General features: G+C 55.6%; 1 protein-coding gene across 2 annotated transcripts in view; it reads right to left on the bottom strand.

Annotated features, from left to right (window-relative positions):
- Nucleotides 1–9368: 9368 nt before the first annotated feature.
- CTNNBIP1 (catenin beta interacting protein 1) overlaps nt 9369–27341 on the bottom strand; it is a 52555-nt gene continuing 34582 nt past the window's right edge. For both annotated transcript variants that reach the window (XM_058719169.1, XM_058719168.1), the window contains exon 5: nt 9369–11769. In XM_058719169.1, coding sequence (XP_058575152.1) covers nt 11711–11769 — 59 coding nt within the window. In that variant the 3' untranslated portion in view covers nt 9369–11710. The remainder of the gene's footprint in view (nt 11770–27341) is intronic.

Here is a 27341-nt window from a genome sequence, read left to right as displayed (position 1 = left end):
CAGACCGTCCAAAAGAATGGGTACAGCATGCAACATTTTCGAGCCTTCTTTGACTTTTGTGGGACACCTGCTGTTCCAGATGGGGCTTCGTGACATCGCGGGAGTGCTCTGGGATGGCAAAACCAGGTCCAAACGGGGGAGAAGAAAACTCTGGTCTCCAGCTCAGTGGGAGGGTCCCCTTCCTACCCCTGCTCCTCCTTCCCCCCGGGGCAGGCTGGCTGAGCACCAGGGCTGGAGTCACTGTGGGATTTCCTCACTCAGAGGTTCAGCCGGCACCAGAGGCTAGTCGTGGACAGTTGGTCCCTGCCCACACGGCATTCTCCCCTTTAGGTACCACCACCGCCCCCTGCATGTGGTTCTGGTGGTGATCTCGATACCCCACTCCAGCCACAGCAGCTGTGGGTAGGCCCAGTGGGTTGGCACACTACCCAAGGAGGGCCAACCAAAGACTGCCCTGGGTTGGGGGCACTGAGAGAAAGCATCTTTCCTCTCACTGAAGCTGCCAGGAGCTGGGTTCTGCTATCAGGGGAGCTCAGTCCGAAAGGAGATGACGGGGCCAAATGCAGTAAAGCAGAAACCAGCAGACACGGATTTAGAGGGAGAGAAGGTTCTGGAAGCATCGAGTCCCCAGTTCCCACCCCTGAGGCCCTGGTTCCCACAGCAATTGCCTTAATCCTATGAACTACCTCCCCCCCAAAGTGAGCCAGTTGGAGCTGGGTTTTGGTTACTTGCAAACCAAAAAGTCCTGACCACGGCCAGCCGCCCTGCCCCGTGAGTAGCCCAGAATTGTGGGTGCCGGGGCCCAGCCCCGCCGAAAGGTGCCCTGAGGCCTCAGCCAGAGAAACAGAGAGGATGCCCTCCTCTCCACAGGTCCTTTCGGACAGTTGTCGGGACAACTTTCGTTCAGAAAATGGCATCACTGTCCCTGTGGGTCACAGAAGGCTCTGCAGAGGAGCCATCTCAAGGTCAAGATTATTCATTCATTTAAAAATCAAACGTTCATTGAGAGCCCACGATATATCAGGTACATGTCACTGGGGACACAGCAGAAGTTGTTGGACAAGGGCCCCGCTCCCATGAGCTTCCCTTCTAGCAGAGCAGATATTTCAGATAAAGAAAAGAGAGCACGTCAGAGACTAGAAAGCAAAACAAGGTGGTCAGTTAAGAACCTCTGAGGGAGTGGGGCACCTGGGTGGGTCAGCCGGCTAAGCATCTGACTCTTGATTTCGGCTCAGGTCACGACCTCCTGGTTCATGGGATCAAGCCCCGCGTCAGGCTCTGCACTGACAGTGGGGAGCCTGCTTGGGATTTTCTCTCTCCTCTCTCTATGTCTCCCTCCCTGCTGGTGCTCTCTCTCTCTCTCTCTCTCTCTCTGAAAATAAACAAATAAATAAACATTAAAAAAAAAAACAAAAAAACAGGGCGCCTGGGTGGCTCGGTCGGTTAAGCGGCCGACTTCGGCTCAGGTCATGATCTTGCAGTTTGTGAGCTCGAGACCCGTGTCGGGCTCTGGGCTGACGGCTTGGGGCCTGGAGCCTGCTTCGGATTCTGTGTCTCCCTCTCTCTGCCCCTCCCCAGCTCATGCTCTGTCTCCCTCTCTCAAAAATAAATAAACATTAAAGAATTAAAAAAAAAAAAAAAGACCCTCCGAGGGGGTGTTACGATCTGAACGTTTGTGCTCCCCCCAGAATTGTATGTTGACATCCTAACACCTGATGTGGTGATGTTAGGAGGTGGGGTCGTGGGGAGGGGATTAGGTCATGAGGACAGAGCTGTCATGAATGGGGTTAGTGCCCTCTAAAAGACAGCCCACAGACCTCCCTCGGCCTCCCCATCGTGGGAGGACACAGAAGGCAGAAGCGGGAAAGAGGCCCTCACCAGAACCCGAGCACGCTGGCCCCCTAACCTTGGGCTGCGAGAAATGAATTTCTGTTGTTTGTAAGCCACCCAGCGTGTGGGATTTTGTTACAGCAGCCAGAGGAGACTGAGACAGGGGGTGACATTTAAGCCGACAACTGAAAGTTGAGGATTCAGTCGTGTGGGAAGAACGCCACGGGAGGAAACAAGTGGGGCGGGCTTGGCATGGCTGGGGGACTGAAGGCTGGGCTTCAAGAGCGGGGGACAGCGTGGGGAGATGAGATCAGAGATCACCTGGGGCCAGGTCCCTGCCCGGAGTGCCCGCAACAGGGAGGGGAGATTTTTATCCTGAGTGCAAAGGGCAGCCACTGCCCTGTAGAGTCCGGGGTGGGGACCCGGGCGGTCACTGGTGTTTTCTCAGGCCCCAGAGAAACGAGCAGCTCCCAGACACGACCTTTCAGCGGAGCCCTCGAGCTGGGAGTGGGACAGAGTGTTCTCAGCTACGGCAGGAGTCAGAAGCCACACAGCTTCGAAGGCTCAAGATCACTGAGGCAACGCAGTGGTCCGGGGAGGCCAGCCGACGGTGCAGAAACAGACTCAAGACCCCCAGGGCAGCAAACCGCGCACTTCCTTCCTCGCGTGTGGCCTGGCTGGGGCCTTGCCAGGACACAGGCTGACGGGGCAGCCACCTCCAGAACGTTCCCGGGAGGCCCTCAAAGCCTCCACCTGCAGGGGTGCCTGGGAGGCTCAGTCAGTTAAGCCTCTGACTCTTGATTTCGGCCCAGGTGGCGATCTCACGGTTCACGAGATCAAGTCCCGCCTGAGGCTCTGGGCGTCGAGCCTGCTTAAGATCCTCTCTCTCCTCATGCCCCCCACTCGCACGCTCTCTCTTTTCTTTGAAGATAAACAAAAGGCTTCGGCCTGCAGGGACCCGTCACTTCTACCCATACTTCACGGGCTAAAGCAAGCCAGGGCCACCATTACTGAAAAGGAGGAGAGGAGGACACAACGCTCCCACCCGTCTGGAGGGTAGAGGCCAAGAGGATCTGAGGAGCAGTGCTGGCTCCCACAACCCTGTTTTACAGATGGGAAACTGAGGCTCGGACACACGGAATAGAATCAGCCAGAGCTAGTGGACTGGTGGTGGTCGTCTGGTGCTCTCTCCGAGGTGCCCCATCCCCTCCTCACCCTCCCGGCCTCCTCTCCTGCCTAATGACCTTTAAGAGCTTAATCCCCTAAGCCTGAGCTTGTCCTGGCTCTCGGAGGGCGGGACAGGGTACTGGGACACCCCCTTTCCTCTTTCCTCTCCCCAGAGACAAATACTCGGGGCCCTGAGTGGGTCACACAGCCTGGGGAGCGGGTGGCAAGAACAGGGCCATCCAGCGCCAGCAGGAACCCACTAGGCCGGGTAGGTAATGGGGGCCTCCTGGGTTTCCAGCCCGAACCCTGGGGCTTGCCCTGACACATCTCTCCATATGTTTCCTCCTTCTGAAGCAGCTTCCTGGGCTTCTCGGCTGCCCTCTCTTGGTCTGGTTACTGGGGAGGAACCAGGGACCAGCCAGGCACCCACGGGCCTCTGCTATCACCTTGGCCTCACCCCAGCATGAGCTGCACAGCATGGCAGGGAGAAGGATGACCCCCAGGCAGGTGCAGGAGCTCTAGGGACCCTCCTGACCGCCTCAGCTCCTTGAGGACAAGCCTGGGTGTGCCAGCCCTGTTCTGCCTCCTCAGTGACCAGGGAGAGGCCGGCGGGGGGGGGGGGGGGGGGCGGGGGAGCTTCCTTAACTGCCGGACGCTGCTCGGTTGCAGCCTATTTCCAGGTCGGTCTGCCCCAGCAGCCTCGGAGACTACAGGGCAAGGCTCCGTCTCTCATCTCTGCCTCCTCGGCTCGTGCCCAGCAGGTCCTGGGTCAGCAGATCCTGACTGGCTAGATGCCCGGCAGGGGCTCAGTGGTGCAGCTGGGCTGGGTTAACTCTCCGGGAGTCTGGAGAAGCCTGGGGGTCATCCAGGTGGCTCAGGGTTCACCCCTCTCTGGAGCAAGCTGTGAGAGCTATGAAGGAAGGTTCTGGATAAAAACCTTGAGGGACCAGAGTCCAGGCTGCCCCCTGCCCCCCCCCCCCCCCACACACACGGTTTGGCTTTTCTGAAGTCTAGGCAGTTCCACGTGGAGTGTGGGGATGATTCAGCCAGAGAAACGTTCCCAGACCACCTTCTCCTGGGAGGCTGGACCACCCCACCCCCAGACAGATTTCCAAGGGGCGGCCAGCAGGAGCAGGGCTGAGCAGGGTGGGTGGGTCAGGCTATTTCTGAGGGAGCACGGAGCCAGCTGCGCCAGGAGTCGCCCACTGAGGCCAGCGAGGCTGCTTGGGGCGCTATGGCGGTGGGTAGGGGTGTAGGAGCGGCCGAGGGGGAAGCAGGCCCCACCTGGGGCTGTCCCCCCTATCCCCTCAGCCAGGCCCCCCTTCTCCACTCACAGCTGAGCCCCCAGCACGCCCGGGGCCGGGCTGTGCTGACTCTGGCTCCCCAGGGTGGTCGGTGTTTTGCTTTCACACAAGGGCTCATGAGGATGTGCGGTGGAGGGTAAACAAAGAGCTATTTTTATCGCCTCATTGTTTCCTCTCTCAGCATCCTAGCTCCCAGGCCAAGGGACACCTCAGTCCTCCCTCCTCACACCCGCCCCCCCGCCCGCCACAGGCTCTGGCCTGCCAGGTGCCCACAACCAGGCCACCGCGCTCTCCCTCAGGGGCAGCCTCAGAGCCAGTCCACAGATGGTGGCCGAGAGTCTGGGAAGGGACACAGAGGGCGCCAGAGCCAGGCCTGGGAGCCCCATGGCCGCCCCGGGTGTCCCAGCCTGTCTCCCCCCACCCCCGACACCTGGCTGTATCGACCCATGGCCTGTTCAGAAGAAACCCCTAGAGCTGCCCCAGCCCCTGCCTCAGAGGAGGTTGAAGTTGGGGGCACCTACCGCCTGACCGGGGGGACCCTACTGCCTGACCAGGGGGGACCTACCCCCGACCGGGGGGACCTACGGCCTGACCAGGGAGGACCTACCGCTTGACCGGGGGGACCCCGCTGCTGCAGCTCACACACTCACTCCAGGCAGCAACCCTGAGATAGAGCCATTACTACTCCCATGTTCCACATTGGGAAGCAGGCTTGACAACATCACGTGACATGTCCCCATCAAACAGCTTGTAACGGGCAGAGCCTGGACTGGAACCCAGGTCTGTGCAGCTGAGCCCAGAGCCCAGGAGGGCCTCCCCGACAGCAGCTACTGCCTGAGGCCTACAGGGGCATCATCCCACTGCTCGGGCTTCAGTGCTGGGAGGGAACCCTCGGGGCCCCGGGGAGGCCCCGGGGAGGCTGAGGTCTGTGACCGGATCTGAGATCTGGGAGGGCCCAAAGGAGGGCGGGGGAGGGGGTGCCGGGGGCTCGGGGCTCCGCAGCTCCCCGTCCTCCTCCTCCTCCTGTTTGCTCCGAAGCAGAGCCCGTCTGCAGTGGGAAGGAGCCTCTGGCTGTGATGGGTTTTTTTTAACCACTTGTTCATGATCAAGGATTTAATTTTATCCCCTTCTCTGGCTGGCTCTGATTCTTTTTGGAGTTCAAGCACGAGCTAGTGAGCAGGAGGGCTCCCTGGAAGACAGGACGCCCGCCCCCAGACTCGGCAAGGCCCCTCCTTGCCTGTCCAGCCTCCACAAGGTCCCTCCGGGGGTCCCCCTCGGCTCTGCAGGTTCCGGAAGGCTGAGGGACGTTCCAATTAACGCCCTTCTCCCCGCCTCCTCCCCCTGCCCTGCAAAGCTGCTTAGCGGAGGAAGAGGCCTGGGGTGGGCCAGGGAGCAGGAGGCAGCTCTGTCCCTATGAAGGGATCGTCTTAGCCTTTTCCTCCTCATCAAAAAAGCATTTAACAAGCACTGACTGGACCTGGGGCCACACTGCTCCCCTCCAGGAGCTGCACACAGGCCTCGTGCCGAATGACTTCTAAGCAGAGGCGATCGGGGTGTGAGCCAGTGACGACCGTATGTTCTGACCACCCACTGTGGGCAGGTCTCTGCTAAACTAGTCATTTGCATCATCTCATAATTCTCAGCCACAGCCTCATCCCCATGAGGGATAGATGCTCTTGTTTTTTGGTGGGTTTTTTTCCATTTTTTGGCAGATCTCGTTCTCAATCCCACCAGCCGGCCTCCAGGGCCCTCACTGTCTTCCCGGCTCCCGGCTATGGGGACATAAAGGTTTATACTGTGGCGGTAAACAGTACAAACCCGGGTCAAAAGAGGATTCTGTCTGTCAGGGGTCGGATTCAAAGCATTCTTGCGTAGAATCTGTCGAAGGTGCAATTGTTTTTATTATCATTCCCATTTTACCGATGAGCAAGTGAAGGCCGGGGCTGGTGCCAGAGCACAGAGGTCACAGTAGGGAGGCAGGGCTCCCATCCGAGCCTGCGGTCCCTCATCTCTGAGCTCTGTCGCTGACCTCACGTGGGGACAGGCGTCGCCGAGGCTAGGCTGCCAGACGCTGGCCAGGGGCTGCGGAGAAGGGAGAAGCAGGGAAAAGTGAAAGAGGAACCCGCTCCGGAAAAACCAGCACGGCCTGGAGGAGAACCGCCAGGTCCCCTCATGAGGCATCAGAGTGGGTGAAGGGCGGAGAGCAGGAGTCGGAAAGGCCGGGGCACCGTGAGTGGGTGGGGGGCCAGCTTCACCCCAGAGGGGACAGCTGGCCTGAGGACCCAGCACGTGACAAACGTGGAACGGCCTGCTACAGCTGGACACGACGGGACTTGGAGAGCAAGGGCGAACCCCAGGTTCGGCCAGGACTCACAGAGAGGGCTCTGGGCATCTCAGTGATGCGGGACTTGGTCTCCCCACCCCCCACCCCCACCGCCCTGCCAAAGGAGTGTGGCGGCGAGCATGGAGTCTGGGGTCAGACAACCTGGCTCCAGGTTCCGACTGTACCGCGCTGACCTTGAAGCAAATTATGTTATTCCCTCATCTGTAAAATGGGGACAATAACATCCTTACCTCGCACGCGACTGAAGATGGCGGAAATACGGGGCTGTGCACCCGCACACGGGCAGCAGCCGACACACGTTCCCTGCGTTATTGAGACCAGGACGAGGGAGTTACCTGCATAAAAGACGGGTGTGGAAAACCTCCCTCCCTCAAGGGCCGAGGCCAAAGGCCAGGAGGGGGAAACTCTCACAAGTTCTGGGTCTGAAGTCGCCTCCTGGGACTGTGCGTGTGGGGCCAGCCTCCCCCGCAGGTGTGCAAACAAGGCAGCCCAGGCAGGGCAGGATGGGCCTTAGGCCCTGTCAGCGGCTCTCCCGACCTCCTTGCCGGGCAGGACCGCCCCGTCCCTCTGGGAAACCGGTCTCCAACGTCAAGGAGAGAAGTGAAGGCCGGGCACCTGCTGATATTCAAAAAGCATCTCACTGCCTTTATCCTTTAAGGAGGCCTTTGTTTAAATGAGGACCAGCAGTTGTCGTCCCCACAAGCCTCCCAAATCTCCTAAACACCCGGTTGTTGCCCAAGGAAAGGGAGTTCCTTCAGTAGAGAGAGAGAAGCGTTTTTTTCTAAACGCGGCCTCAGGTCAGTCTTTTTCCGGGAAAGGGGTGGGTGCGGAGGGCAACAGGGACGTTGAGAGAGTGATGACTGGCCCCTGCGGGTGTGGCACGTGGGTACTGGTAGAGCTCCCGGCTCCGGGAGCTGGCTCCTGCCCCCCCCCCACTGAACCAGGTGCCCCAGAGGGATCGGTTTCCCTGCTACAAAGGGCCCTGTTCAAAGGCTGGAACAGCCTGGATTCTCGAAGCTGCCAGTCACCTGCAGGGACAGGGAAAAGCACTTCATAACGCAACCGCCCTCCCCCCCAGGGCTGGGAAACACCAACAAAAGGCAGGGTACCCTGCCCCCCCCCTCTTCTCAGCCCACCCGGCCTCCCCCAGACTCAGCCGGGCCTCCGGCTGCCTCAGGCCTCAGCAGACCCGATCCCAGTGGTTGTCGTCATTTCTGGCTGCATGCACCTGTACCCAGGAAGGTGAACCCAGAAGGCCACCTGCTGTGTGGGCCGAGGGACCCTGAAAGACGCCGCGCGGCCCCCAGTGTTTTTCCTGGGCCTGCTGTGGTGTCCCAACTCCTCTTTCTTGCTGGCCCAATTCCCGCAAGAGACACAACCGAGTTAGACAACTCTCGGAGGGCGCCTCCCTCCAGGGTCGGCTTCCAGGGTCTCTGCTGGGGGCTGGGCAGTGGCACCAGGGCCAGTCAGCGCCTCCCCCTGCTCAACTGCTCAGTGTAGAAGAGCAGATTAACGCCGAGGTTCACTCCCGACGGTGCAAATCAGAACACAAGTAATTTACCTAACGTGAGCCCTTGGAGATTGTGTCTCTGTAATGTCTGGCTAACACAGCTGTCTTTTTAAAAATTTTTTCCTCGGGGCACCTGGGTGGCTCAGTCGGTTAAGTGTCTGACTTCGGCTCGGGTCATGATCATGCGGTTCGTGAGTTTGAGCCCCACATTGGGCTCTGTGCTGACAGCTCGGAGCCTGGAGCCTGCTTCGGATTCTGTGTCGCCCTCTCTCTCTGCCCCTCCCCCCCTCATCCTCTGTCTCTCTCTCTCTCTCTCTCTCAAAAATAAATAAACATTCAAATAAATAAAAACCTACAGAGAAAGGCAGGCCAACTCCATGTAAAATACCCTGGATGGTATCCAAGCAAAGCCTAGACAAGCCCTTTTTAGAGATCTTTCAGAGGTGACGCACATCTGGTCACCGTGTGGCCTGTTAGGCGGCCTTCGACATCTCTCCCAACGCTAAGAGTGAATGATGTCGATTGGGCCGTCCGTCCTCAGAGTCTATAAACCCCACAGCGTTTAGCTCCCAGTGAAACTCTTTGAAAAGGAAATAGAAGCAGGGAGTCCATGTAAGCGGAAAAAAAAAAAAAAAAGACCTAAAATGGGATGATGAAGGGTGGAAATGAAACATTCTAGAAAATGCTTCCAAAGCAAAAATTCCTAAAGCAGAAATGATTTCAGCTTCTAAACTTGAATATACAGCTGAACACCAATAAATCTCCCATTTCTGGGATGACGGAGGGGCCGGATATTCTGTTTGGACTTTTGTTACAAGTAGCCCAAGACCACTGCCATCACACAGGGGGCTGGGGTGTCTAGGATGGAAGGGCCCCCGCACTCTTGCAGGTGCCCAGTGTCTGCTCAAGAGCACAGAGGGGCAAGGTCACCTCTGAAGGCTGACCTCAGTCCAATCGAAGACGGTATCAGAATCTCCAGGTCAAAAAGGGGGCTCAGCCTTCCAGGGACCTGTCAGCTGGGCAGATCTCGGAATTCTTCCAAGCCCCGAGTCATCCTCCAGGTCACAGACAATCAAACTAGCAAACATGGTGTTTTCGACCCTCCCTGTGGTGCCTCCTTGGGGAGAGAGGGCCCAGCAGCGGAGCCCATGCGACATGGGGCAATCAGCGAACGCACCCAACTCCGAGGGAGGTAACTCAGCTCACACACCAAGCTATTAAAAATCTTTATTGTTAATTTTTTTTTCTCCAACAGATATATTTTCAGTTGAAATATGGAGCCACAGAAACACCTTCACTTTTCGTGTTCAGATGGCAAGACAGACCGGGGCCATTGCTGTTACAAGAGGGAGGCCCCATGACCTTGACAAGGACAGGCTGGGGCACAGACACACCACTGGCCTGGACACGGACCCTTTATGGGAGCTGCAGGTACACAGAGAGGGGGAAAATGGCAACCTGGTACTGGCACCTGGTGACAGATGTCATAACCTGGGGGGAGGGGGCTCGCAAAAGCTGACCTTTCCCCAGGGGCTCAGCTGGAGGCAGGACACTGAGAGTCAAAGTGTGTGTGCTCACACATACGCCAACTGCCTCTCCTGGAGGAGGGTGCTCTCGGGCCCCTGTTGGTGTCTCCATAGTCCCCGCTCCCTGGGGATCGACGCTCTTTGAAGGTTAACCTAACCAGGTCAGCTAACCAGGCCCACGTGCGGAGGAGGTCAGGGCCATCTAAGCTGTGACACGCGAGTCCTTCTGGGGCAAGGCTCACAGCACAGCACGGGCCGTCCACATGGCCCCAGGGCAGCTCCTGTGATCCGTACAGCCCCAGCCCTGAGAAGGGGGAATCTGGCTCTGAGAATCTTCTCCTGGCTCTGGGTACCTGGGGCAAAACGGGGGCCTCAGCCATTTACTGTCTCGGGGGAGGGTCCAGGCTCCCGGTCCCTGAGGTCCCCATCTTCCTCCACCCCCCCACCCAGACTCCACTCTGGTGAGAGACACAGGGTGAAGGCCAGGCTCCCCCCGAGGGAAGGAGGAGGGCAGGTGGGAAGACCTGGGGCTCTCACCGCCTCAAATCCGGCTGCTCTGCTGTCTGTCTCTGGGGACCCGGGCCGAGGGCCGGCCTGGTGGAACCTGCTCAGCGAAGGCCCAGCCAGCTGTCTCAGTCGGCACTTCAGAAGCAAACAATGTCTGTTCCAGGCTGACATGGAGAGGGACGCTTCCGTCGGATATGAGGACTCCAAGCCCGGGCCAGGGCCTACTGCCCAGCGGCAGGTACCCTGGGAGCCTGGCTGGCGGAGGTCAGGGCCGGGTGTGGAGACCTAAAGGCCTCCCGGGCCTTGTGAGCCAAGCTGGGGCCTTTGTGAGGGTTCCGGGCTCCCGGGCAGAGACCTCTACTCCACTGTGGGGTCTCACAGCCAGGAGCAGCTCCTGCCCTTTACAGGAGGAGCCCCAGATGAGGCCTCAGGAAGTAGATATGGAGGGATCGGCTGAAAGGTCAGAGCCACCCGCTGCTCTACTCAACAGGGACAGGCCAGAGAGGCCCAGCCCCATGCGGAGGGGAGCCCCGCAGCTCCCCCCAGAAGGGGGCCTGGCCGGGTGCCAACGCATGGAAGTGATGAACATAAATCCTGGCTAATGGTCACCTCTAAGCTCTGGTCTGCTCCTGCAGGACAGCACAAACCTCCTCAGGGGCCCTCTTTTCCAGCTGTAGACCCTGCATGGGGCCTCGGAGGTCCCCTTGCCAGTGGAGCCCGGTGTGGGCATTAGAGCAAATGCACTCTCCACGTGGACCCCCGGACTGGAGAGACACTGCCTGTGCGGCCGAGCCGGGGGCGCCCCTGGAAACGGGAGTCGCGGATGAGCCAATGAGAAACCAAACACACATATCAAAATCAAATCAAATGCAAACACAAACAAAACACGGGAAAGCAGCAGCAAGCTCTTTGTGTAATAAATATTGCAAAGCGCACTTGGTTTCTTTTTTTTTTTTCTTTTCAAGTCAAATATAACAACCAATGTCCCAAACCCTGTTTTCAGCATTGAAAAGAGAGAAGCTGTTGCTATCAGCAGAACACCTGCAGCCAATCAAAGAAAAAAAAAAAAAAACCACCGTTTCCCACTAGCTGGCCAATCAGAATCCTTTTCCAGTTTAAGCAGCCAATTGGGCCTCTTCACATTCCTAAAAAGTGACCTAAATAAAGCACCAGATCTCGGAGAGCTTCCTGGGAAGCCATATACCGAGGAGCAAATTAAAAAAAAAAAAAAAAAAAAAAAGTCAGAAATAAAAATAAAAGGTTTCTGTTGGTCAAGATTTAAAAATAAAAGGGTTTCTTCCTGCAGCCAATCATGAGTCCGTCCCTTTAAGCCAATTGTAACTGCACCACCGGTGCCTCCTTCGGTGCCAGCCCTGCTGAGTGACCCTGGAGTGGGGTAGGGTAGGGTAGGGTGTAGGGGCAGGGGGAATCGGGAAGGTGATCTGCTGCCACTCGGCTGGCCGAGGTCCACACAGATCTCTTGGCCCTTGCCAGCTTCCAGGGTGTTCCAAGGGGTTCACAGCTACTGCCTCCGGTCCTCCGTCTCCGACCTGGAAAATGCCATCACCACGTCCTCCGCACCTGCACACCAGGAGGAAAGAGCTGTTGGTTGGCCTCGGGCGTCAGGCTGCAATTGGGGAGGGGCAAGGCGGCTCGGGCACCCGTGACAGCGTTAGTCCAGCACAGTGCCAACTGCTTCCAAAGCAGCCAACCACCTCCTCTCTGGGCCTTTCCTACAGCCTGGCCAGGGGACACGCCACCATAGGGTGGCAGGGCTGCGGGGGCGAGCCTCAGAGGCTTGCTCAAGGCTATGCCACTGAGAAGCCTGTGTGACACGCACCCAGGGCTGCAGGTCCCAGAGTAGGGCTCTGCTCACATCGCTTCCTCCCAGGTCACCAAAGCCAGAGGCCTTCGGGAACCTTCCTTTTTCTTCTGAAGACTCGTGTCTTGATCCTTTGGAGGTTCATTAGGATTTCTAATAGCCATTCCTCTTTGCCCACACCTAGCACCTGCTCAAAAGAGCACAGCTGGCCCCTTTTCTGGCCTGCAGCTGGCCTGGCTCCTACAGAGATAGATAATAGCCATAATCTTTATTATTGTTATTTTTAAACATGGATTTGAGATTCTGGTCCAGGCACTCATGAAATCACTTCCTTTGTCTTGTTTTCCATAAGACAGGCTCTGACATGCAGCCAGAAAAGGCAAGAGGGAGGAGGGAAAGAGTTCAAAACACTGACCTGCCGTGGCTACCCAGAGCTGCTCAGGCAGAAGGAGGAGGCCGCAGGGCAAGTGAGCTGACCAGCAGGTCCTGACCCCTGCTGGACCTGGCCCTCCCTGGGGCCTACTGCTTTCTCCCCTTTTCCTTCCTTCCTTCCTTCCTTCCTTCCTTCCTTCCTTCCTTCCTTCCTTCCTTCCTTCCTTCCTTCCTTCCTTCCTCGTATCTGTTTTTAGTTTTATTAAAGCTTATTTATTTATTTGGGGGGGGGAGGCAGAGAGAGGGGGGAGAGAGAGAGAATCCCAAGCAGGCTCTGTGCAGAGCCTGACGTGGGGTTCGAACACACGAACCTCGAGATCATGACCTGAGCCAAAGTTGGACGCTTAACCAACTGAGCCACCCAGGCGCCCCTTAAGATTAAAAAAAAAAAAAAAATCTCTACACTCAACTTGGGGCTCGAACTTACGACCCCAAGATCAGGAGTCAGTACGTTTACCGACTGAACCAGCCAGGCCCCCCTCCCCTTTTACTAAAGGGCAATTCGTGGTCAGGCCCTGAACAATAATCAGCTGTCGTGGCCTTTCTGACAGACTTCTCTTCTGTCCTGCCGGAGGGGATCTCCCCAGGAGGGGACGATGAGAAGAACAGACACAGGAAAGGCCACGGAAGAGGGGGCGGGTGCGGGTGGTTCGTGGCTGAGCTTCCGGCCTGTGAAACGGTGTCCGCCTTGCCCCCCACCCCCCGCATGGTGCTGGCCGTCTTCCTCCACACCGCCTCCTCCTTCTTGCTGCCCCTGGAAACTGAGGGGTGGGGGAGCCCCCCAGCTGTGGTGCTGCAGGAAGAGGCACAAGGAGGCAACATCACAGACGTGTGCCTTTGGCCACCAGGTCGCCACGGTGCTGTCAGGGGAGCCAACCCTGCCGCTCGCACCCCAACCTGCCTTGACGCGTTTCTGCCGTGACCCGCACAACTTCTATTCCTGAGAAGGGGAGCAAGCTCCTGGGAAGAAGCTCAAATCCTCTGACTTCCTGGGATGGGGAGCTCCTTTGCTTGGGAAGCCCTACGAATCCTTCCCCTGTCTTCTCGGGAACATTCTGTTCTCGCCTCAGTCCTAGGACCACGAAATATCACTGCAGGCAGAATTTTCCTAGCAACCACAGAATCCAAGATGACATCATACCCTGCATGGCAGCTGAGCTGGTCACCTAGCAGATGCCGGCTCTTCCCCGGGCAATGGGGAGGGGCAGGTGGGGGCTGAGAGAGGGGAGGAGAGAGCTGCCTGGGCTGCGGCAAGGAGAGGCAGCCACTTGCTTCTTTCCTTGCCTGCCTCGTGGGCTTTCTCACGGGGACCTTAGGCCTCTGGACTGAGCTGCAGGCACAAAAATAGCCCTGGCCACCCCAGGAGGGAACGACCACGGGCTCCCGACCCCGCAGGCTGCCTGGTGTGCGCACCTGGGCTAGGCTCCGAGTTGGGGAAGGAAGTGACCTCCTCAAGGTCACACAGGGACCCCGGTGACTATTTAGCATGACACCTGAAGGTGGAAGAGGATCTGCCAGAGTCCCGCTGGTGCCACAGTGCCAGCTGGTCGCCCGTCCCTGGCTGGGGTGGGGAAATCAGCAGCTTGCATTTTTAGAGCCTCCCACTCTGCTGCGGGAGCTGGGTGTGGAGAGGGCCCGCAGAGCTGCCGCCCAGCCCGTGCCTTGTTCTGTTCCCAAAGGACCGGCTGTCTTCCGGGCCTCGCCAAGCGGGGCAGGCCCTTCCAGAGCATCGTCTGACCTCTCCTTATCAGTGGCTGGCCTGCACTACGAGGGCCTGGCCAGGAAGCACACCGGCCTCCGGGCAAGGATGCTGCTCCCCTCCCTCCTCTTCTCGGGGAAATCTGGGCCAGCCACCTACCAGGGAGGACGCGCTGCTCGCTTAGCTGGCAGAATGGAGCTCTTAGAGCTTCAGAGCCAGGAAGGGCCTCAGGATGGTCCCTGCTGTCCTTCCTCCTTTAAGGTCCAGTATGTGGCAGCTCCCTTGGGTGCAACTGTGGCCGGCAATCACAAGGCTCAGAACAGGAAGGCCCATCCTGCCGCCTCCAGGCTGTCCGCTAGGTTTCCTATGCCATTTTACAGATGAGGCTGTGTCCACCCCATTGTTACCTCTGCTGACACTGTCTCGACTCGGGCCCGAGCTTTTGTACACCCCTTTCTGCTGGATGCAGGTGAGCACAGGAGGGGAGAAGCTGGAGAGCCTCCTGCTCACGCTCTCGGACACACTGAAAGATAAAGATGGCCAAAACCAGGGGTGTCTGGGTGGCTCAGTCAGTTAAGTGTCCGACTCTTGATTTCGGCTCGGGTCACGATCTCACGGTTCATGGGATCGAGCCCCGCACTGGGCTCTGTGCTGATAGGGTGGAGCCTGCTTGGGACTCATTCTCTCTCTCTCTCCACCCTGCCTCCCCCCCGGCTCGCACTCTCTCTCTCAAAATAAATAAATAAACATTAAAAAAACAAAAACAAAACAGATGGCCAAAACCAGATGAAGGCATCATGGGAAAAGAGAACCACACCAGTATCTCTTATGAATATAGCTATTCGTTATACCTGTGTTATGCAAAAACACTCAACAAAGTACTAGCAAACCACACAGCAATATATAAAAAGGATTATATACTCTGAACAAGTGAGATTTATCCCAAGATATGCAAGGGTGTTCTAACCCCTGAAAATCAACTCATGTATTACAGCCTACCAATACAAAAACAGGGACGAAAACCATACAATGGTCTGAATAACACAGAAAATACATCTGACAAAATTCAACACCCCTTCATGGGCACACCCTCCCTCAACACATCTGGTACAGAAGGGAGCTTTCTCAATCTGATAAAGGGCATTTATTAAAATCCCACAGCTGTGATCACCCTTAATGGTGAAAAACTGGAAGCTGCCCCCCATTTCAAGGATGTCTGCTCCTGTTGCTTTTTTTTTTTTTTTAATTTATTTCAATGTTCATTTACTTTTGAGAGAGAGGGAGAGAGAGAGAGAGAGATGCAGAGTGTGAGCAGGGCAGGGGCAGAGAGAGAGGGAGACATAGAATCCGAAGAAGGCTCCAGGCTGTCAGCACAGAGCCCGATGCGGGGCTCAAACTCACGAGCCGTGAGAACATGACCAGAGCTGAAGTCGGACGCTTAACCAACTGAGCCACCCAGGCGCCCCAAATTCCTATCACTTCTATTCAGTGTTGAGTTGAAGGTTCTATCCAGGGCAACTAGGCAAGGAAACAAAAGATATCCAAATTGGAAAGGAAGAAGTAAAACCATATTTGTAGATGACATGGTTCTTGTATATAGAAAATCCTAAGGAATCCACTGAAAACTATTAAGACTAATAAATAATTTGAAGTTGCAGGATACAAAATCAATATATAAACATTGTTTGTATTTCTTCTTTTTTATTTTAATGTGTATTAATTTTTTGAGAGAGAGAGAGACAGAGAGCGAGTGGGGGAGGGGCAGAGAGCGAGGGGGACACAGAATTCCAAGCAGGCTCCAGGCTCTGAGCTGTCAGCACAGACCCTGATGCAGGACTTGAACTCACAAACTACGAGATCATGACCTGAGTCAAGTCGGACGCTTAACCGACTGAGCCACCCAGGCGCCCCTCATTGTTTGTATTTCTATACACTAGCAATGAAGAATCTGAAGATGAAATTAAGAAAATTTCATTTATGGGGTACCTGGGTCACTCAGTTGGTTAAGCATCCGACTTTGGCTCAGGTCATGATCTCATGGTTGGTAAGTTCGAGCCCCACGTCGGGCTCTGTGCGGACAGCTCAGAGCCTGGAGCCTGTTTCAGATTCTGTGTCTCCTCTCTACCCTCCCTTGCTCATGTTCTGTCTCTTTCTCTCTCTCAAAAATAAACATTAAAAATGTTTTTAAAAAAGAAAACTTTATTTACAATAGCATCAAAAATAATAAAATACTTAGGAATAAGTTGGACAAATGGACTGTAGAATTTGTGCTGAGAAAAGTACAAAACATCACTGTTGACAACATCCTGGAAAGGCAGTCGACACAACTCCTATCAAAATCCCAGCTGGCCTTTTTTGCAGAAATTGACAAGCTGCTCCTAAAATTCACATGGAAAATGCAGAGGATCCAGAACGGCCAAAGTTGTCTTGAGAAAGAAGAACAAAGTTGGACTCACGCTTTGGGATTGTATCATGTACTCCAAGGCCACAATAGACAAGACAGGGTGGTACTAGTGTAAGGGTAGACAGGCTGATCAACAGAACCGACCTGAGAGTTCAAAAATAAATCCCCCCACTTAGGGTCAGTTAGGTTTCGACAAGGGTGTCAAGACATCTCAGTTGGAGAGAAGGGAACTGGATGTTCATATGCCAGGGATGAACTTGGACCCTTACCCTGCACCACGTACAGAAATTAACCCAAAATGGACCAACGACCTAAATATAACTGCCAAAATTATAAAATTATAAGACTATAAAACTCTTAGAAGAAAACACCGGAGTAAATCTTCATGGCCTTGGGTTAGGAACTGATTTCTTAGATAGGACAACCAAAGCACACCCAAAGAAAAGAAAAGATAGATAAATTGGGCTTTATTGAACTCAGAAATGTTTATATTTCAAAGGATGCTACCAAAAAAGTGAACTGCTGGGGCGCCTGGCTGGCTCAGTTGAGAGAGCATGTGACCCTTGATTTTCAAGTCGTGAGTTCAAGCCCCGTGTTTGGTGTAGATTACTTAAAAAAAAAAAAAAAGAAAGAAAAGAAAAACTTAAAAAAAAGAGAGAGAGAGAGAAGCTTTAAAGAAAATGACAATGAGAAGACTTACATTAAAAAAAAAAGTGGAGGGGGGCGCCTGGGTGGCTCAGTCGGTTAAGCGTCCGACTTCGGCTCAGGTCATGATCTCACGGTTCATGGGTTCGAGCCCCACGACGGGCTCTGCACTGACAGCTCAGAGCCTGGAGCCTGCTTCAGATTCTGTGTCTCCCTCTCTCTCTGCCCCTCCCTGGCTCAGACTCTGTCTCTCTCTCTCTCTCTCTCAAAAATAAACATTAAAAAAAAAATTAAAAAAAAAAAGTGGAGGGGCATCTAGGTGGCTCAGTCAGTTAAGTGTCCAGCTCTTGGTTTCAATTCAGGTCATGATCTCATGGGTGGGATCGAGCCCCACGTTGGGCTCTGCGCTGACAGCAGGGAGCCTGCTTGGATTTCTCTCTCTCTCTGCCCCTCCCTCCACCCCCGCCTACACTCATGCATGTGTGCACTCCGTCTCGCTCTCTCAAAATACATAAATAAACATTAAAAAAAAAAAAAAACCAAATGGGAGAGCATATTTGCGAGTCATATATCTGGTAAGGGACCGGTACCTGGAATATATAAACACAATTCGATAATAATTAAAAGTCCACTCAATTTTTAAAATGGGCAAAGATCTTGAATAGAGATTTAGAGATTTTTCCCAAAGAAGATAGAAGAATGGTCAACAACCATGTCAAAAGATGCTCAATTCAGCATCATTAGTCACTATGGAAACGCAAGTCAAAGATACAATGAGACACCACTTCACAGCCACTAGGAGGGCCAGAATCAAAAAGTGACCATAGGAGTTAGCAAGGAGGTGGAGACATTGGAACCCTCACAGCTGGCGGAACATCAAACGGGCTCTCCGGCCCACTCCACCCTCAGCCGCCCCCCTTAGCAAGGGCCCGGCCATCCTCTGGTCCCTCAAAAATCCTGCAAGGGATCCTCCCGATCCCCCCACTCCCATCCCATGCAAGCGCGTGCACACACACACACACACACACACACACACACACACATTCCATGACACCAGCAAATCTGATTGGCTCTACTTTTATTATTCTTCAGTTTGTTTTTTTTTTAATTTAATATTATTTTTTTAACGTTTATTCATTTTTGAGAGACAGAGAGAGACAGAGAATGAACGGGGAAGGGGCAGACAGAGGGAGACACAGAATCCAAAGCGGGCTCCAGGCTCCGAGCTGTCGGCTCAGAGCCCGATGCAGGGCTCGAAATCACAAACTGCGAGATCATGACCTGAGCCGAAGTCGGACACCCAACTGACTGAGCCCCCCAGGTGCCCCATTTTTTGTTTTTTTTTAAAGGAACCTCTACACCCGACGTGGGGCTCAAACTCACAACCCCAAGATGAAGAGTCACAGGCTGGGGGGCACCTGGGTGGCTTAGTTGGTTGAGCATCATCTGACTTCAGCTCAGGTCACGATCTCATGGTTTGTGAGTTCAAGCCCCGCACCAGGCTCTGTACTGGCAGTGAGGAGCCTGCTTGGGATTCTCTCTCTCTCTCCCCTTCTCTCTGCCCCTCCTCCTGCTCTCTCTCTCTCTCTCTCTCTCTCTCTCTCTCTCTCTCTCTCTTAAAAATGAATAAACATTTATTTAAAAACAGAAAAAAGAGTCACACGCTCTTCCAACTAAGCCAGCGAGGTGCCTCATGTCGGCTCTACTTTTAAACTATATCGTGGCTACGTCACTATTTCCCCAACCACCACCCAGTCCAGGCTACCACTGCCCATCAAGCCTCCTGGGCCCGTTTTCCTGGATCTCGGCACTCTGGCCCCCAAATTGCCCACTGTCACACAGCATCGAGGAGGAAATTCTTAAAAACATAAGTCAGACCCTGCCACTCCTTTGCTCAAAACTCTCCAAAGGCTTCTTATTGCAAGATTTCTCATCATACTCAAAAGTAAACTCCAAATTCCACACGGCCCGCAAGAGCCAACACGTCTGGCCTCTGGCTGTCTCTTCACCTCCTTTGATACACACCCATCACCTCACTCCACTCCAGCCCTGTGGGCCTTCTGGGCTGTCCTTCAGGAACGAGTAACTTGTACCTCAGGACCTTTGCACTTGCTGTTTCCTTTGCCTCAGTGCTCTTCCCCAAGTTCATGTCACACACCGCTCTTGCACTTCATGCCAGTGTCTGGGCAAAATCGTCTCCCCAGACCCTCCCTGACCACAGCTTCTAAAACAGTGCCCTGTGAGGGGCGCCTGGGTGGCTCAGTCAGCTGAGCGTCCGACTTCGGCTCGGGTCGCGATCTCACGGTCCGTGAGTTCGAGCCCCGCGTCGGGCTCTGTGCTGACAGCCCAGAGCCTGGAGCCTGCTTCCGATTCTGTGTCTCCCTCTCTCTCTGCCCCTAACCCACTCGCATTCTGTCTCTGTCTCTGTCTCTCTCAAAAATAAATAAACATTAAAAAATAAAAAAATAGTGCCCTGTGTCAGTCCCTCAGGGTGGTGCAGCCTGCTTCAGGACCCTCAGCACCAACCACAGCGTTATATATTGATGGGATCTTTGATTCCCCCGTGGGAGGCACATTCCACGTAATCAGGGACTTTATCTTGTTCACTCACAGATGCAGAGCACCTGGGAGAGCTCGTGGGACAGGACGAATCCTTATTGTACAGACGAGGAGAGAACCCCTATAGCAACTCAGGGAATCAGAAGCACAGGGAGGACCCAGACCTAGACCCTGAAGCCCATGCTTCCCCACCAGGACACACTGCCATTGCCTCTCCGGGGAAGGGAATAACTGACTCGCCCCAGTCACCCAGAGCACTGTGACTGTCCAGGCTTCCCGGCAGAGACTGGGCCCGTCCATCAGAATGGAACCAAGACCCGGGATTTAAAAAACACCACCGAAAGAACTCTGGCACAGTGGGACAGGATTCAACATGGGACCAAAAACGCCAACTCAGGAGGAGGCCCGAGCCCAGACCCGTGCCTCCCGCCCCCCCAATGCCCCACCCTGGCCTACGGCTTGGCCCTGATGTCTCCCCGGTCCCATGGCTCACCTGCTAAGGAAAGCAGGGCCAAGGCGCTGGTGAGGACACAGCTCCCTGAACCAGGGCAGGGCACTCAACCCACGTCCAATGCCAGCTTTGCCCCTTTAACAGAGTCTAGTCAAGTGACTGGGCAGAGAAAAATGACAACTATGCAGGAGCTTAGAAAAGGGAAGCTGGCCCCTCGCTGGGGGCGGGAGACAGACAATGGGCTCACTAGTCTGTTTGCAAACTCAGGATGAATTCGCACCAGCAGAGTCAAAAGCCCAGAACAGGCTCCACACCAGCACCAGCACCGGCCTCAGCCATGTGCCGGCTCACTGAAGGCATCTGCACCTTGCCATCAAGACAGGGGACAGGGGGCAGGGGGCAGGGGGCAGGGTGTATGGAGAAAGCCCCAGGGGCACACAGACAACCCCCAGTGGCTGGACAATCATTCTTGCTAATTGAGGCTTTCACATCGAGTCTCTGGAAAGGTCTTTTCAGCAATACCTAAGCGCCTCCGCCTGCTTCCTGAATTGCCGGCACACACTCCCATCAGCCGTGTGTGTCCAGCCCGGTGGGTGATAACGGGTGACTAAGAACAGGAAACAGGCGGCCACGGCCCTGAGGTGCAGAGTGGATGTGGACTGTTCCACAAACACGCCTGGGGTTCTCCTGCTCGTGCCCCTCACTCTTTTCCAGGGAAGGGGGAGCTCAGTCTTGGAAAGGCACGGACCCTGGGGCTCAAGCTTTGGGACGGACGAGGACTGCTCTGGAAACCACCCGCCCTCTCCAGGAGGGACCTTGCCCAGAGAGACAGGCACTGGGGAAGGAAGGGACGGGCCTCGGCCGCTGCGACGCGCTGACCGTGTAGTCCCTGCCTGGATTCTGCCAGAGCACCCGGCTGCAAGGGGGCCAGAGCTCTCCTAGCCCTGGATCCTGCAAAGTCCACCTCAGAACCAGTACTCAAAGGTGGACGGGGAGGAAAAACCACTCTTAGGGCAGACCCGGCCTAGAAACCGGCACATGGCATGAAAAGCCTCGCCCAGCTCCCAAAGGCGGCCGGCCCTGGGCCCTACAGTGCAGGCACGGCCCTGCACAGACATCACCGGATAAAACGGGGGACTCCCAGAAGCAGCATCCGTCCCTGGCAGGGGCATCCGCATCGCCCAACTCAGAGCCATGAGCTCTCGCAAGCCCAGCCTCCCCCCGTCATGGGGCGGGGCTCCCCTGCACCCCTCTCTGGGCAGAGCTTCCTAGGACTACTCGGGTTCAGATGTTCTGGGGTCAGGGAGCTCCTGACCTCTTGAGGGGCCCAAACACCTTCCTAATAAGAGTGAACAACCAGGGACCGAAAAACTCAGAAACGCAATCCTGGAACCCCGGAGGCTCCCAACTGCCGTGGCTCCCGGAAGCGAGAGACAGCGCAGGAAACTCACTTGGGCTGAGGGCTTCACGACAGTCCGGGGCGTCCGACCTGCCAAGCCCCGGCCACACGGCTGACGGGCTAGAGAGGAAACACGAGCGCACGCTCTGGAGTGTCGGAGTGTCGGGGCAACTCCCACCTCCCCTGTCTGCCTCTGGGGTTGGGGCCGCAGTACTTCCTCCTTAGCCCGTGAGCCTGCCGTCAGCACTAACTACCTGCTAACTAGCTAGCTAACTAACTAGATAACTAGCTGCTACCGAGCTACCCGAAACTGCAGCGGCTCAGCTACCAGCTGCGAGCCAGGCAGCAAAGCTCCTGGGGAAACAGGTCCCAGAGCCTCCTCCAAGAGGGAGCGTTTCCACACGACGAGGCTCCCACACCACCTCCTCTCCTCCCAGACAAACCCGCTGGGTGGCAGGCGCTGTTTTTAGCAGTGGCAGCCTAGGAACCCCGGGGGTTCTATGCATCTCAGCTCTGATGCCTCAAGTTCCCAGGGCATGGCTTTTACCGAGAGACAGCATGATACTGGTTGCCATGGGGACAGCGGCCACAGATCCACTAAGGTCTCAGCAGCCAAAGCAGGCTCCGGGCTTGGTGGCACCTACTGGGCTCCCGGCTGACGACCACGGCACCAGGCATTCAGGCTGCCAGAAGGTGAGCACACGGCACCAGACGTGGGACTGGCTCCTAGCAGAGGCGCTGGGCCTCCCGCCCAGCCAGGGAGGGCCTCTCGGGGCTTGGGCTCCCTCAGTGGACCCCAGCACCCCGGGACCTGGGCCTGGGTCTGACCCGGCCCACCTGGGCAACGTATCTGCACATCTACCTTGGTTTTCTCATCTGCGAATTGTGATAAACCGCACCCATCCCACCCATCTGACCGGCCAGGATAATGTCTGCGGCAGATAGCATCACAAACAGCATCTCGTGGGGTCACTACTTGGAGTTCTAGCTCCCTCAAACCCACCTCTGCCCCTCCCGCCCTTCCACACCCCCCCGCTGAGCCCAACACACACACACACACACACACACACACACACACACACACACACGCACACGCCCTACCTCTGGGGCTGTTTGCCAGGTGAGGTACTTGTTGGTCAAATTCTTTGGTCTCCCAGAATGTAAGCTCTCCCGGACCGGAGAGCTTGGCTATGCGCAGGAGGGACAAAATCTGGGAGGAGCGGGTGCGAGGGGTCAGGACCGACCAGGTCTTTGTCTAAGGCCCTGGTATATTCTCAAATCCTAGTGGGCATCACAATCACCTTGGGGGCTTATTTCAAATGCAGGCTCCCAGGCTCCCCTGGCAGGCATTCTGATTCAGGAGGGCTTGGGTGGGGCCCAGGGGCCTGCATTTTTAATAAGCACCCTCGGCGCTCCAGGTGTGGTGGTCCCGGCCGGCACTCCAAGAACTCATTGCTACAGACTGTCCCTGGAGCCCCACCCAACCCCAAGCTGACATCCCCGCTCCGCCAGCATCTGAAAGAGACCTCTGTGCCCCCACTTCCGTTTCCTCACGGAGCCCAGGCCTGCGGCAATCTAGCTTCCAGCCAGGGCTCCACAGAAACTGTTCAGGGGAAAGTCGCACTGACTTCTCAATTATAAGCCCCAGGGACCCTGACAGTGACCCTGCTGACGGCCCCCTCCTTTCAGAGCTGGCCGGTATCCCCCTCCCGCTGTCCTCAGTGCTGTGCTCACCAGGCTCCCTCCTCCCCTCACTCTGCCTGCCCTCCCTGCATAACCTCCCCTGATCCCACGCCTCACCCTGGTCCACTCTCAGTCCTGTACCTGATCTCACCTTGCACCTGAGCTCGGACCTGGCTCCCACCCTTCCAGGACCCCCACCCCCCAGGCACCTCCTACTCAGAGCTCTCCCAGCAGCTGTGTGTCCCGAACTTGGCCCTGGGGCTCAAACCCCATCCCCACCTGTTCAGCCTGCCTGCAGGTTCTCGGTCCTCAGTGTTCCGCCTCTGAAAAACATCTGCATCTCACAGGTGGGTGTCACTGTGACCTTCCAGCCATCTCCCTGCCTTACCCTTTGTCTTGTGACGTCTCCCCAGTGCTCACCGTAAGTGGCTCACCAGTCTCTTAGGGGGACACGAAGTCACCCAATACTCACGCTGGGCAGGCTCCAGAGGCTTCCTCCAATTTCCACGCCCTACACACACTCCCACACATCCATCAAGGCCCAGGCAAATAGCACCTTTTCTCTGTGGCTTTCTGGGTGGGTTTGCCTTCCCTCGGGATTAGTCATACTTATTTATTTTTGAGAGAGACAGAGAGAGAGAGACAGCGTACGCGTGCCCAAGTGGGGAAGGGGCAGGGAGAGAGAGGGAGACAGAGGGAGACAGAGGATCCAAAATGGGCTCTGCATGAACCATGAGATCATGACCTGAGCTCGAGTCGGACGCTCAACCAACTGAGCCACCCAGGAGCCCCCCTGTCCTGGTTCTAAACAATAGAACCCATTAGGCTGGTTAAAGAAGGGTCAAAGCAGCCCTTCACAGGCCAGGACTAGAACGCTGAATGGAGCAGCTGGTCCTGCACCTCAGCACATTCCTTACCCTTTCTTGGGATGCTTTTTTCTTTTTTCTGCGACACGGATTATCACATGCAAAATCCTTCTGATTGATTTTTCAGTTTGATTCTATGTATATGGGATCTTCTTTGTTCAATTTCATTATTACCAGGTTACAGACAATTCTCATGTAAGTGTTGATTAAAGTTAAAAAAAAAAAAAAAAGAATTAGCTTCCCATCCCATAGGCTGGAATTCTCCTGGGGCCTGACTATAATTTCAGTCCACACCTTGTTATCACAGAGAGCCTCTGGGAGAAGCCTTGGAGCCCCACGTGGGAAAGGAAAGAACACAGAATCCCCTGCAGACAGTCCACACTCTTGCAGGAGTCGCCTCCCAGAGGCTCGGTCTACACAAGGATCCAGCAAACCCCAGCTCTGTGCCAGAAGCTGGACCAAGGGCTGAACGTGTGACTGGGAACATAGCGCAGATCCTGGTCCCAAAGGGCTCCTGCCAATGTGACAGCAGCTACACAGCAGGAAAGGTCACAGGGAGCTCCGGAGGGAGAAGAGGGGCTCAGACGGACCCTGGAAGGAGTCAGAGAGGGCTGTATGGAGGAAGCAAAAGAGCAGAAGCCGGAGGCGGTGGGAGAGGACTCCAGGAAGAAGGCTGGCTGTAGAATGGGGCCGATCGTGCCGGCACCTTGCCGGGGCGTGGAGAGTGCCAAGTAGGGGGAATGAGCGGAGGAGGGCACTCGCTTGGTCCACCGTGAGGCCCTTGTGAGGGGTGGGCCCTCCCCTGGGGCCACTGGCTCCCTGCTGGTCTGCCTGTGACCACAACTATTTTAACAAGGTTCCCAGTGCAACCCTGAGACCAAATGACCTATTTTAGGCTCTCTGGCAGTGTGCCCTGAGCAGCAGCCTTGGCTTCCAAGGGGGAAAGTCAGAAGAGCCCTGGGACAGCCCAGCTGGCTGCAGGCTAGGAACCTTCCCTGGAAAGTCTCTTGGAGAAACAGTGCCATCAGACGGAGGCTGGAACGGGCCTGAGCAGTGACTGTGCCAGCCCTGTAGCTCCCAGGGCCAACAAGAGGGGCAGTGGCAGACCAGGGGATGTCCTGGCAGGCCCCTGGGAGGAGAAGGGACAAAAGCTTCCTTAACAAAGTGGGCCATTTCCAGACCAGTGCCCCGGGACTCCCGGATGACAGCCTGTCCAAGGCACCACGTGAGGATGAGAGTTCTTACAGTCAGCTTATCACAAGCAGGCTTTGCAAAGTGCCGGTGGGGGCCTGGGATTGGCGCTCGCTGGGTGCCCCATCCCCTAGGCAGCACCGAGGCAGGAAGAGACCAGGCGCTCTCAGAGAACCAGCACATTCATAGGCACCTTCGGGTGAAGGGCCCAGAATAAAGAGGCAGCAGAAAAGTCCAATGCTCCCCCCACACCCCGCACCTTCCTGAAATATGTTGATTGCCTAAATCACACCCATTCCTCAGATAAGATGCAGTCCTGCTGAAGAATGCGCATGGCCTTAAAGCCACTCCTAGAATTTATCTTAAAGTCACTGATGAAGATGAAGATTTACAGGCGAGGATGGACGTTTGACACCTGCCACGCCCACACTGGTGGCTCCCTAAGGCCTTGAGCAGCTTACTAAACCTCTCCAGGCCGGTTTCTCCTCTCGAAAGCTCGAAAGCGAAAGCACCGAGACAGCACCTGCCTTGCAGGACTGTGGCGGGAATTCACCGGGATAACCCCTTGTGTGCTTCTTGACGCAGAAGCTAGCATACAGGAAGGGCTCAATAAATGTTTGCTGCTATTGTAATTAATAGCAAAAATGAGAAACAGATGTCCCACGGGGAAGGTCTGGGCAGTGAATTCTGGGCCGCCACGTGGCTGCTTATTATGCAATTGCTAAAATCTTTTCTTGCAAATTGTTGGAAAATACTTTAAAATTACCATAAGTCGGGGTGCCTTGGTGGCCCAGGTCAAGATCTCACGGTCTGTGGATTTAAGCCCCACGTCAGGCTCTGCGCTGACATCCCAGAGCCTGCTTGGGATTCTCTCTCTCTCTCCCTCTCTCTGTGCCCCTCCCCCACTTGCACAAACGCGCGCGAATGCGCTCTCACTCTCTTTCAAAATAAATAAACTTTAAAAAATTACCATAAGTAAAACATGGATGTTAAAATGGATATTAAGATGTTTATATATACCATTTGGTCCCCAATTTGTGATTGTGAATACAAGTACATTTTAATTTTTTTTAATGTTTATTTATTTGAGAGAGAGAGAGAGAGAGACGGAGTGGGGGCAGGGCAGAGATAGAAGGAGAGAGAGAATCCCAAGCAGGCTCCCTGTAGTCAGCGCAGAGCCCGATGCAGGGCTGGAACTTATGAACCATGAGATCATGACCTGAGCCGAAATCAAGAGTCGAATGCTTAACTGACGGAGCCACCCAGGCAACCCGACAAACATAGTTTTAAAAGGCTGACGGGGAACTGAGCAGAAGGTAACAGTGACCGTAGCTTGCGGTAGGATTCAATCGTTCAGGTTTCTCTGCTGCTCCTGCCTTTCCCCAGTTTTCCTCAATGACTATGTATTATTCCATAACCAGGAAAAGGGATCGGTACGTGTTATGGAGACAGTAGCACCGGTGATAAGAAGGGAATGAGCTCAGCATTCTGTCCAGCCCGCTCTTCGGAAGCTACAGCTCCCGACCCCCACACCTACAGCTGGGCTTCCTCAGCAAGGTGACCTTTCCCGAGGGGTATTGATCTCTGGCTCAGAGTCAGTCCTGCCTGGCTGTAGGGTCTGCTCGGTCACCCTCGGGGAGCAGGAGACAGCACTCAGATTGGCTCCATGTTCTTGCCTTTCTGGGGGATGGTGGGCTCTCCGACCCAAAGAGAGCCTGGCCCATTCATTTGTCCAAGCATGCACTGGGCCTCGGTTGGGGGGGGGGGGGAACGCAGCCCCAGAAATACAAGGTGGGAAGCCATAGTCCCAAGCTCAAGGGTCTCGGGGTTGCTCAAGAGACGACCAGGAGACCGTGGGAGTAGCTCAGCCAGGGTGCATGTGCAGGATGGGAATGACAAGAGGGCCTGGCCCGGCCGGCAACAGGCAGAGGAAGGCTGGGGGTCAGCGCTGGGCTCCTGGAAGCCTGGAGGCAAATGCAGAGGCGCCAAGGCCAGCCTGAGA

This window comes from Neofelis nebulosa, chromosome 2 (genome assembly GCF_028018385.1).
Source record: "Neofelis nebulosa isolate mNeoNeb1 chromosome 2, mNeoNeb1.pri, whole genome shotgun sequence".
Taxonomy (NCBI): domain Eukaryota; kingdom Metazoa; phylum Chordata; class Mammalia; order Carnivora; family Felidae; genus Neofelis; species Neofelis nebulosa.
This window is presented reverse-complemented; position numbering and strand designations above follow the sequence as displayed.